Below are 12,464 nucleotides of genomic sequence, written 5' to 3'. Positions count from 1 at the left end.
TTCTTGGAGCATATTTGGTACTTTGTTCAACAGAGTTGTATGAACTGGCTTTAAAATCCTTTTACTTAAACTACAAATTTCTAACTTCCATCTGATTCATTTTCATCCCCTCTTTTCTCTTGGTATAAACTCTGTCTTTTACTGTTTACATATGAGAGTGGATCCTTTCTTCTGTATTCATGTATTTGCATGTGTTGGACAAAAAAAATCTCCTTACTCTGTAATCTGGATAAAGGCATGAATCATTTTTTAATGATTGCCATCTGTTTTTTCATATTTTTGTTAGTACGTTTGATAGATGCATTATGTATTTTATCAATATTCTTATTTGTCTATACTTCCACCTGATATTCCCTCTTATCTGTATTTACACATTTTAAAAAAAAATGAAATCCATAAACTGCTTTATCTCTATATAGTATGTCACAACTGCAGGGGTCTTTGTACAGGGACAGTTTCTTGTTCTAAATTGTTTGCTGGGCTGGTTGACTCTTGCACCCCCAGTAGCACATAGCTGTCTACTGCACACTTAACAGTCCACTTGGAGCCATCTTTGTGTTCTAAAGCATTAAAAGTCACAATAATAAACAGATTAAGAACAAAATACAGATGCCGAATTTCCTTCTCATTTTGGTAGCAAAGTTATGACATTAGCTAACAACTCCAATCGACTCATATGGATGATTGCAGAAAAATGAAGTAAAAGTACAGTAAGCAAAGATACAAAAGAAAATGATTCCTTGCGTCATATTATAATCAAACATCTTTAGTTCTCTATCCAAGAACCTCAGAGGTATAAAAACATTGTCTAAATCTTGTTTATGATTATTTGCATGGAGGTGCAAAATGCTTCAGGCAATGTTTTTATGCCTTTGGGGCTTCTCCTTGGATAAAGAAATATTTTTGGTTGTAATATGGTGTACAAATGTATTACTATAACTGTGTTTTGTATCAGAGATGAAACATAGGATAGTGATGAACACCTTGAAGTAACAAAGAGGATTTTGAAGCTGTTTTATAGGAAGCCAAGGCATCCATTTGAGTGTGTGTGTGGGGGGGGGGGTTGGTGCGTATTCTGATATAATTAAAAATGGATTGTTGACACTGGGTACTTCTTGATACTTTGTTTAATAAGGGATAAACTATAATATTATGTGCGCACCTTACGTCCTGTTTTATTTTAGCAGATATCACCAACACTTGGAAGCAGACCAGATGATGACTACAAACACCATATGTGAGACGATGATGATCTCCCTTTAAGCTATTTGGAGAAAGAATGCCAATCAAACCTAATACACGGTGAGTCTTGCTGATTTAACATTTTAATTTAGATAGGGGACATTTTGGTAGAGATCCTGCTGTGCTTAACTTAGTGCATGTAATCACTTGCCACTCGTATATACACCATGAGAGTGGACAGTGTGCATAGCTACAAACCCCCTTCTAATGATTTATGAGACCATGACCATTATTATAATTATTATTACATTCTAATCTTTAAGTGCAAGGAAAATAGTAAATGTCTAATTTAAACAAAGGCTGTTGCTTTCACTTTATGTACCAGTCAAGTTTTGATTCAGGGACAGGGTAATGAACCAAAACCACATGGTGCATACACTTAACATCTTAAAGTGACTGCAAGCAAGAGAAAAGGCTTTTCACAGCACACATTCTTAACAAGTTTAAAATTATGAGTGAATCCATTTTTCCACAAAGCAACATGGCCAAGGGACAATTATTTTTCTGTAGATGGATTAAACTCAAGGTTCTTGCACTGGTGGTTACTTAGTAGATCCTTCAAAGCGCTAAATGAGTCAACAGGAACCATTTCTAAATATAAGATTTGAAGCACAGAAAGCACACAGTCAGCTCAGGGCAGCTACAGTTATTTTAGTTTTTTTTAAAACAAATCATTATTTAAGGATTAAAATGAATAAAATGCTGTATTTGTGCTACATATTTGTCGAACCCATTTCTGACATTGTTTTAACTCGTAAATACTACACAAAAAAGTATAACTTTTCCAAGGCAATTTTTATGGTCATGATATAATGTAAAACATACTGCACGGGTGTAACAGCATTAAAATAATAAAGATGAGGTGCAAGAGTTCAACTGCAAATATTAATTAGCCAATTAATAGGTAAATGATAAAAAAATGTGCTACATTATAGAACAATGAAATTAGTCATAATCCACTAGGTACACACATGTAGTTTGCACCAACTGCATTGTTCTGGAATATAAAAACCTTAAATAAAACTGAACATTCTTACTTGAGAATTTCACCTTGTTTGCGCCAGCCAGCTCCACATTGTGTATTTATGCCACCCGGCCAGCCCCCCCCCCCCTTTAGTATCAAATCAGCCCTGGCACCCAGATTGCATCTCCCCCCCAAAAAACAGCCTCCCTGGGGCATCCTTGTCCTCCCCAAAAGAGCCTGCCTGGGGCATCTCTGCCCCCTTCAAAAGAGCCTGCCTGGGGCATCTCTGCCTCCTCCAAAAGAGCTTGCCTGGGGCATCTCTGCCCCCTCCAAAAGAGCCTGCCTGGGCCATCTCTGCCCCCTCCCAAAGAGCCTGCCTTGGGGCATCTCCGCCCCCTCCAAAGGAGCCTGCCTGGGGCATCTCCACCCCCTCCAAAGGAGCCTGTCTGGGGCAAGATCCCCCCCCCCCCAATTACACATCCATGCTATCACACACATATTCATTCACAAACATTCATTCACAGATACTCATTCACTCAATCTCACCTACTCATACATTCTCCTTACCTGAACTGCAAATGTCTTGCAGACTTCCGCAGGGGCCTCTGCTTCCTTCTGTGTTGCTCGCACTTCTATTTTACAGTCCAGGGGAAGCAGACACGCAGCAGGGTCATGTGACGTATGTGACGTGGCTCCGCTGGGTTCCTGCATCCACTTGGCTGTACAAGAGACGCTGCTCGCAACACACAGGTAAGTAGCGTGCTCCTGCAAAGGTGATCGCGGGGGTCGTCCGGGCCCGCTATAATGGCAGGCCTGGTCGCAGTTGCGACAGCTGCGACCTCTGTTGCTGAGGGCTCAAGTGGCAGCTGCCCCTTTTGGACTGCCTTATGGACAGCCCTCACTGGGCCTATTTTCAGGTAGAGGCCTGGAGCTGCAGCTCCATCAGCCCCTACGTTAATCCGGCGCTGCAGTGGTGGTATGCTTTACACAACTCAAGCTGATGATTAGTAATCTTTGGCTTTTGTGCAGAGGCTAGGTTATGGAAACCCATTTCATGAAGCATAGTTCTTGTACTGCTGTGGCTTCCAAGAGCAGTTTGAAACTCTGTACTAAGTGATGCTACAGAAGACAGGTGATATTTACTCACTTCAAAATTCAGCACTCAGCAGGCCTGCTCTGACCAGGATTTTGTGAACACCCTTTCTAAATATTGAGTTTAGCTGTTTCAGCCACACTCATTGGTAATGGGTGTATACAGTCAAGCACATAGAATGGAAGTGCAATTGGTGCTGAACTTTAAACATGGCGCTGTCATAGGATGCCACCCTTTCCAGTTTCTGCTCTGCTAAGTTTGTCCTGGTCCACTGCAAGTGCTGTTATTGTGAAGTGGAAGAATCTAGGAGTAACAACAGCACAGCCACAAAGCAGTAGACCCATTCGGCCCATCTTGTCTGCCCATTTTTCCTCATGTAAGACATAGTAAATCAGTCCTTGCTCCCATAGTGAGTGCTTTATGTCTATTTAAATTCCCTTACTGAATTAGTCTCCACTACTTCTGCTGGGAGGCTGTTCCAAGTATCTACTACTCACTCGGTAAAGTAGAACTTCCTTACGTTACATCTAAGCCACCGACCCTCTTGTTTTAGACTATGACCCTTTTGTCCTAACAAAGCTCCTCCTTTCAAAAAGGTTGCCTCCTGTACATTAACATCCTTTTAGTATTTAAATGTATATTTTGCATCTCCTCTCTCTCTTCTTTCTGCCAAGCTATACATATTAAAATCTGTCTTTTCTGATAATTTCTATCTTGCAAACCACTTACCCCAATGTGTCGATATCCTTCTGGAGATGAGGGCTCCAGAACTGTGCATATTACTTTACTTTAGATGAGGCCTTACCAGAGACGTGGCAGAACTATCTCCCTCTTCCTGCCTTAAGATCTTCTTATATATTTATAATATATATTATAAAACTCCCAATACTGATCCCTAAGGTGACCAAGTCATAGTGAATATACACTACAACCTTCTGCCACCTGTCACTCAACCATTGCCTTATCCATTCAACTATTTTGACATCCAAAGACAGCATTTATTTATTTAAATATTTAAGTATGCTATGCCTTTCTAAAACCTATATTAACAGCTCCTCTCCTCTTTTATCTTTGTTACCCAGTCAAAAAAATAAACTAAGTTAGTTTGACAGGATCTCCCCGTAGTAAACCCGTGCTGTTTCTGACCATGCAAACCATTTACTTCCAGATATTTAAAGGTCCTACACTTTAGCATGGTTTCCATTACTTTGCCAACTACTGACGTAAGACTTACTGGTCTGCAGTTGGTCTTTTCTTTTTTTTTGTGAAGAACCGCTACAGTTGCCAACTTCCAGTACAGTATTGCCAGGACTCTTCGAAGTGCTTTTAATAATTTGGGTGAAGGCAATGAAGGTTGCCTACCCGATTTAAGCAGTCGGCTAGATCTTTATCCTCATTTATATAATTCCTGTCATTTGTCTTTAGTTTAATTATTTCTGGTCTGTTTTCTTTTTATACATCTAAAAAGGTTTTATCATCCTTTTTTGTTAACCAGGCAATTTTCTCCTCGGTGTGTGCTTTTGGCGCATCTAATAATGCTCTTTGCTTCCCTAAGCTTAGCTTTAGATCTGCTCCCATCTTCCTCATTTTGAGTCTGTTTATAGTTCCTAAAATGCGTACCACAATGGTTTCCTTTTTCCATTAGTCTTACTAACACGTTCAATGCAATATTTTTGCTACCTTTATCAGAGCGTCTCTTAAATAGTTTCACCTGGACACCATCCAAAGATGTGTACACGTATCTTCCTTTTAGAAAAATCAAAAACGTTTGTTTTTGTGTGGTTCAATGCCACTGCCCTTATAATATAAAACCACACTGTATAATGATCACTGGAGCCCAAACACTCTCCTACAATGACATCTAAACATTTCTATCTGTCAGGGGCGTATTAGAGTATTTTTCACCCGGGGCGGTAACCTCTGCCCCTAACACAGCCTGCCTGGGCCACCTATGTCCCTTAAGCACCCTGCATGTGCCAAATCTGCCCCTGAAACAGCCTTCCTGTGCCACATCTGTCCCTTTATCAGTCTGCCTATTCACTCTCCTGCACCCCCTTACCTCTCTTGCAGATTTCACTGGTCTGACAGCCGGTCACTGGGGCTACGCAGAGGTCTATGCAGCCCAATGGCCACCTAACGTGGGCCCGCAGCTTACTGCTGTGGCGCAGGCACACTGTGTTAAGAAACTCTTTTACCGCCCCAGGGAAGCTGGAACCTGGTCGGAAAAGGGGAGTTTCCTCACACAGCGTGGTCTAATTTCCTCAGACGCTGCCCTAGGCGTACCCCAGGATACCACCGCCTCTGCAGTTGCTGTCATTACTGCTAAGTTATGACATCATATCTTGGTGCTCTGTATTTTAAAGGCACACACATTAAAGATTCGGAACTTGAATGGGATGTCACTGACATTGGTGAAACTGTAACATGTGTGTCCGAAGGAGGGTCACGGTGGACACACAGAAGCACTGAGCAGGACAATTCTTTTGTTAATTGTGTCTTTACAAAAAAAATCCTTCATCCTTAAAACACAAGAAAGACGCAAAGATTGTTTATAGGTACACTGAAATTTTATTTTATCTGACGTAGATTTTGAAGTAAATAAGTCTTCCAACAATGCACACGAAGGCAAATAGCTTATTTTTAAGCTATTTACATCTAACAATTAATGGAAGTAAGCATAACTGGCCCAAGGAAATATAAAAAGACAATGAAGCAAAGTAAGAAACAGGGGATTAAAAAATGTAAATACACAACATGAGACAACCTTGACCCAACATGCACTGAATTGTTTTGACCCAAGCATTCACTAAATTTATCAGATCTTAAATACTTTAACGGCTCAAACTAGGTTTCTTTGACATTTTAACAACCAGGTGATTATTAAAACAGAGTAAGGTCATTTATTTAAACAACAAATTTAAATAACAAGTTGGCAAACCTTTCAATGATGACAACCCTTAGCAAATTGCTATAGCATAGCAAATTGCAGCAACATAATGCACCGCTGGTTTGGGTAATATTTCATTACAACTTTGCTTACAGTTGTGCCCTACTTTTTAACATGGAATACCACACAATCTTCACTGATGTAAAAATGATGGAACTTACTTATCTAACTCAGAAGTCTCCAACAGAATTGTATAGACACTGGCATTTATTAAAGATACATACATACATACATATCGACCGTCATCCACCGACTACCATTTTCATCTGTGTTACCGACAATTTGCTTTAAAATTGTGGACAAATTATACAGGTGCTGGTGTCAAATAGTTGAAGCTATATTTCACTGTAGTTTATGTTCAGATTTCAGTGATAAAAAAAGTACATCGCCATGTGAGTCATTTTGATGAAACAAACCCCTAATCCTTAAGAAATCTGTACAAACTGTGTTAAATAGTGCCTTGTTTTACCATTTTATTTACTAATCTCTAAAACCCAGCCTAATCAGAAAACTGGAGTTGGGCATCATGCAAATGCAGACTATCAATCCTCTGCAGAATCATTTGTTTCGTTGTTTTCAACTGTTGTTGCAGGATAATCCACAGTAATAAGGCACTGCACCTCCTCTGCATTTATGGCAACCTTTTCTGGCTGCAGCCAACGCTTCAAATGTTCTAAGGTGCTGAAAATGTGAGAATTGGAAAAAGGAAAATCAATAGATGTAGACAGCTAAAAATAAAAGCCAAATTAACAAACCTTAAAGAGCAGGGAGGCCTGCTCTAATAACACATAAAACCCAAGTTGTCATGTCAGGGTCATAGACTGAGGTTACAAAAGGCCTCCTGCTGTATCAAGAGGCATTTTAATTGTAGTGTGTAGCACATTACATGAAAGGTTTAAATCAATGAATATCAATCTAGGTTTGCAGAAATCACAAAAGGAATCCAAAATTACCATTTTCATAGTGGCAATAATCGACAAGCCAGAGGCTCTGTTATGTTTGTGGATATAGAGATAATTTTTAAACCATACAATTCCCAATGAATGGGTTTCCTGTAAATTGACATTACAGTTAAGTTCTAGGGATGCACCAAAATGAAAATTCTGGACCGAAAATTCAGGATTCAGTGGGTCGAAACCGAACCAAAACTGAAAACGCCCCCCCCCTTCTTAAAATAAATAAATAAATAAATAACCACACTTTAATTAAAAGTAACAAAATAATGCAATAACAATATTAATATATAATATGATTGTTAACAGTAATCACACTGCTATCGTGCCCAGGCAACCAGTACAAGGCAGAACCTGTGCATGATAGAAATGTGATTTTTATAACAATATTACTTATATCATGCAAAGTCACCCAGTACATGCTGGAATCTAGGTATGCCTGGGCATGATAGGAGTGTGATTGTTGTTATCTATATCTATATATATATATATTTATTTATTTTTTGTGTTGTTTTTTTGTCCAATTTTGGTGTTACTTACTTTTAATAAAAATGGTTAACACACCAAAAAAATCAATAACAATATTAATATATAATTAACAGCAATCACACTCCTTTCATGCCCAGGCAGCCAGCACATGCTAGAACCTGGGCATGATAGGAGTGTGATTACAGGCCCCCTATGCCATGCCACCAACCCCCACACACACACACTCATATACTCATTCATTTACAGATACTCATTCATTCCCTTAATCCCACATACTTGCTCATATTATTATCAAGGGTAAACCCAAGTGAATGTTTCCTGTAAGCGGGGTTGAGCTGGGCATGCATAATGCAGAGCAAACCCTCTCGCATTACCCTTGCAAACACACAACCAGATATGGAGCCACTTACAGATCTCTCCAGCTATCATACGCACATTCGATTTTTAAAATTTTTGGATGCAATCGTATAGGAGGATTAATCAGCTATTTGACGTGCTGAACATGCATTCCATCAAATGCACCTCCTGCTTGGTCATTTTTTGGATAATCACCCCAGCCAGCTACAGAGCTAGCGCCAGCTACAGAGCTGGCTTGCGTGAGATCTTTAGGAGGTCTTCTGAGAGTGGAAGGAGTTACAGGGCAAGTGTGTTTTCTTTTTTTTTTGCAAGTAAAAATGTATATTAAAGTACTTACTAAGTACATTTTGAGCATAAAATCCAGTATACAACAATGTAGGTTAGCAATTAGACAAACCTTGTTGTTACCTCTATTTGTTCCTATTAACGTTATCTACAGATCTGGAGGGTGCTATTGTTGTCACATAAAAAACAATATTTTGGGCAACTTTCCCTGCACAGTTATCACACTGAGCGGATTCTTTTTTGCAATGCCACAAAGTCTGTTCCTGTGGGGCCCCATATGAACCTCCAAATTGTCCAACACAAAAAGTTTGGTGTTCCCTCTGTGCAGCCCAGGCAAACATATGACAGTAGGTTCATGCTTACATACAAAACAAATATCCTTACCTCTTATGTTCTTATACTCATAACGTAACAGTCACATAACATGATCCTGCTGGCCAGTAGCAGAATTAGTCATTAGAGCGCTAGGGTCCACTAGGCTTAGTGTCCATCTGGACTAGAAACTCAATCTTATTATAAATATAGCAATATATATTTATATAGAACAAAAGATGTTCTTATACTTTTATACTATTATTAGTTAGCATTAGTTATCATTTGCCTTAAAATCTTTTTTTTAATCTCTTAAAATAACTGTTTGTTGAACTTTATATCATGTGGCTAAATAAACATAAGCTACTCTAAAAGGTGAAGGTTTTCAAGTGTCAGGAGACCACTTTCTAAACTTAACAAATAGCCTATAATTCTAATAATAGTAATTGTTTACTCAAATGCAGAAATAATTTTAAAAAAAAAACAGTTCTGTCACTTTGGGTCTTATTATTTTACTCACAATCTTCAGCATTGATTGTACTACCGAAGCATGTACACTTAACTGGGCAGTATAATGGGCAGACTAGATTCGCCAAATGGTTCTTAACTGTTGTTAAATTATATGTTTCTATTTGGTAATTGTTTCTAATTACCCATAGTGTATGGGTAAAATTGGTCTCCATCTAGTATGTGGAATTATATAAGCTGTTACCCATTTACTCTAATGATCATTTTCATACAGTGTTACGATTTTGCATTACGTTTATTATAGTCGATGTCTATGCTCAATTTAGTTTTGCAACCAATAAACTTTTTCAGTTATATAGTTTTTACCCCAATATTTCTCCCTCTCTAATATCACATAACTGTAGTATTAGGAGCATCACCTATCATTTTCAAAGTCAAATTATGCCAGATACAGACTATCCCAGGGAAGGCTTCTTTCTATGGTATAATCATGTTATACAAAAAAGTGGACATGGACTGTTATACGCTGCACTTCAGGATTTGTGTTATTTTTGAGTGTCAAAAAGTTGTCTTAAGGCTAAAACGGTAGACCATGTGGTTTTTCAGAACAGCACGTTTAACGTTAGTTGCCAAAGGGCTACAATGTGCAGGCTGCAGAGATTCTCAATCAGTCTTCTTAGAGGACTTTTGTGGCCACATTTAACTACCTTGCTGTTTTCTACACAAGCATCCTCCTCTATTCAGGACAGGCCATCCCATCCTTTAGTCAACAAGACTTGGTATCGCGACCGAATGGGTGGGAGTTCCCCAACTCTGTAGGTCACAGGGATGCTGGGGGTACTTTTTTCTTTATAAAAAGAACAGCATTATTAAAACAAGATTTTGTCGTGGCTCTACCTTTAACTTCATGTAATATGAATTGTCTGTCAACCTTGTATACATCACTGCAGACCATAATGTTGCTTTTTTCTAAATAAATAAATGAAATAGGACCCATGAGTGATAAGGCATCCCAGTGAGATAAATCTATTCAATTTCTGTGCTATTCGGCGAAGATGTATTTTCAAGCTGAGAGACCTTTTACACATTTTGATGAATATTCTCAACAGAATGATAAAGAAACTGGAGAGGCTTCTCTCATAAGAACAGTTGAATCACTTCCATGTCTCTCTGTATCCACAAGCTGAGGGTATTCTGTAATGTGAATTAAAATTCCCACTATGTGTACTCAACTTTTGCTGCAAAATGTGAAGATGTCATGAAACTTAATAAACTAAGTTTCATTGTATATTACTTTTTCTATTGTCTATTTTTGTATACCTAAATTCCTCCGTCTTATTTCCAAACTGTGCACTTCTTCTTATTTCACCTTATTTACATTTAGTTATTTCTCCACAATCAGTTGGCCATTATCTGAACTGAGTTTAGGGGAAGTCTGGCCAAGGTATAGCAGAGTGGCTTCTCAGCCCATTGACCCCAAGTAACCAATTTGCATACTAACACAAACACCTACACACTAAAACATACTTATCCTATCACACCCCACTCCCTTACACCTCACTCTCTTACACATCACTCATAGCACATTGCAGCGGTACTTTTACCATGGGGTCCTGTTACATGACCCCACTGTGCTCGAACCTAAGAGACTCCAAGTTGGACTAGTCCTGTTTAAAGTATTTAAACCATTTATATTGGTTTTTCAAGAACAGATAGACATTTTTGTCACGTATAGTCCAACATTTAGTATGAATAGTAAAATTAAGTACATTTTTTCTTCTAATAATGTACTTTCAAAATGGTCCATAAACCAGTTCAGTTAAACAAAATACCACAAAATGTGTTTGTGTAAGTGTCTTGAATTTGGGGGGAAAAACTGACACGCATAGTTTTTTTGTGCATTTTGGAAGTTACGGGGCACAAAATGTAAAAAAAACTTTCCAAAACTTGGAATCTTCTAATTTTTTTTGTACAATATGTGTCTCATTTGGGACTTTTGTAGAGAAGATTTCACAAGGCGCATGTGGACACTTATCATGCAACCAGTTGGTTACTAATCCCTTGCAATGGGAGCCATAATGTTAATTTTGGTTGCTTTTTCACCAAACTTTCCATGTTTTTGTCGAGGGATGAGCCTCCTCCTGTGCATACAAAGGAAGGTAAAGCTGGGAAAGGGTCCTTAATATAGATGTGTGTGAGAGGCATGGAGCGAGTGTGTATATGTGTGTGCACGTGTGTCAGTATTTGTGTTAGTATATGTAAATATAATTACATTTGAGATTGCAGAAATAACCTGTGAAGATTTTATGTTACATGCTTTACTTTTTCTCTAGAGGGGCAAAGGCAATAAAAAGTAGACCAGTCTGAAAGTATATGAAATCAAAGAGATTATGTAGAATATGATATAAGGCAACAGCACAAAAATATTGTTTGAACCTATCTCCTACAAAGTGCAGCTTCAATATTAGTCAAATTTTGTTACAGACTACATACTAGAAACATTGTAAGTGTGTATCAGTTTTTAGATCCCTAGATACCTCTGCCACCCTACCTTAAGCACTACATGTAATGTGGTCAGAGAAATAACACTGTAAGAACAAAAAATGTTGAACTTCACCATAAGTTAGTTGCAACAGAGTCTTGCTTTGTTTAATATCTGTTGTGACAGTTTTACACATAGTACACCAAGCCAAAAAGTAAGATTATGGCAGGGGTCCTCAAATTTTTTAAACAGGGGGCCAGTTCACGGTCCCTCAGACCGTTGGAGGGCCGGACTATAGTTAAAAAAAAAAAAAAAAAAACTATGAACAAATACCTATGCACACTGCATATATCTTATTTTGAAGTGAAGAAACAAAACGGGAATAAATACAATATTTAAAATGAAGAACAAGTAAAGTTAAATCAACAAATATACCCTCCCCCCTACCCACTATATATCCCCCCACCCACTATATACCCTCTCGCCCCTAGCCACTATATATCCTCTCCCCCCTTACCCATTATATACCCTCTCAACCCTACCCACTATATACCCTCTCCCCCCTAGCCATTATATACCCTCTCCCCCCTACCCACTATATATCCCCCCCCCTCACCTTGAAGTCCAGCGACGGGAGCACGATGCTTCTTTCTTCCTGCACCGCTCGCTGGTGCCCGCTGCTTCACTGCTGAGCGCCGTAATATGACGTCATATTTCGGCACCCAGCAGTGAAGCAGCGGGCACCAGCGAGCGGCTTTTAAAGGCTGTCTTCTTTTTTTTGATGCGGGGGAGAACGAGGGGCGCCGAGCGGTTGCTAGGCGCCCCTCTCTCTCCTCCGCATCAGTGTTTAAAAGCCGCTTGCTGGTGCCGGC

At 39.0% G+C, this 12,464-nt stretch overlaps 1 protein-coding gene across 1 annotated transcript in view; it reads right to left on the bottom strand.

The window, feature by feature from the left end:
* Nucleotides 1–6,788: 6,788 nt before the first annotated feature.
* LOC149284025 (coiled-coil domain-containing protein 32-like) overlaps nucleotides 6,789–12,464 on the bottom strand; it is a 7,279-nt gene continuing 1,603 nt past the window's right edge. The window contains exon 3 of the mRNA XM_089497211.1: nucleotides 6,789–6,927. Within this exon, the coding sequence (XP_089353337.1) occupies nucleotides 6,789–6,927 (139 nt within the window). The remainder of the gene's footprint in view (nucleotides 6,928–12,464) is intronic.

This window comes from Sceloporus occidentalis, unplaced genomic scaffold, assembly GCF_023333645.1.
Source record: "Sceloporus occidentalis isolate IW3139 unplaced genomic scaffold, rSceOcc1.0.p SCAF_100, whole genome shotgun sequence".
Taxonomy (NCBI): Eukaryota; Metazoa; Chordata; class Lepidosauria; order Squamata; family Phrynosomatidae; genus Sceloporus; species Sceloporus occidentalis.
This window is presented reverse-complemented; position numbering and strand designations above follow the sequence as displayed.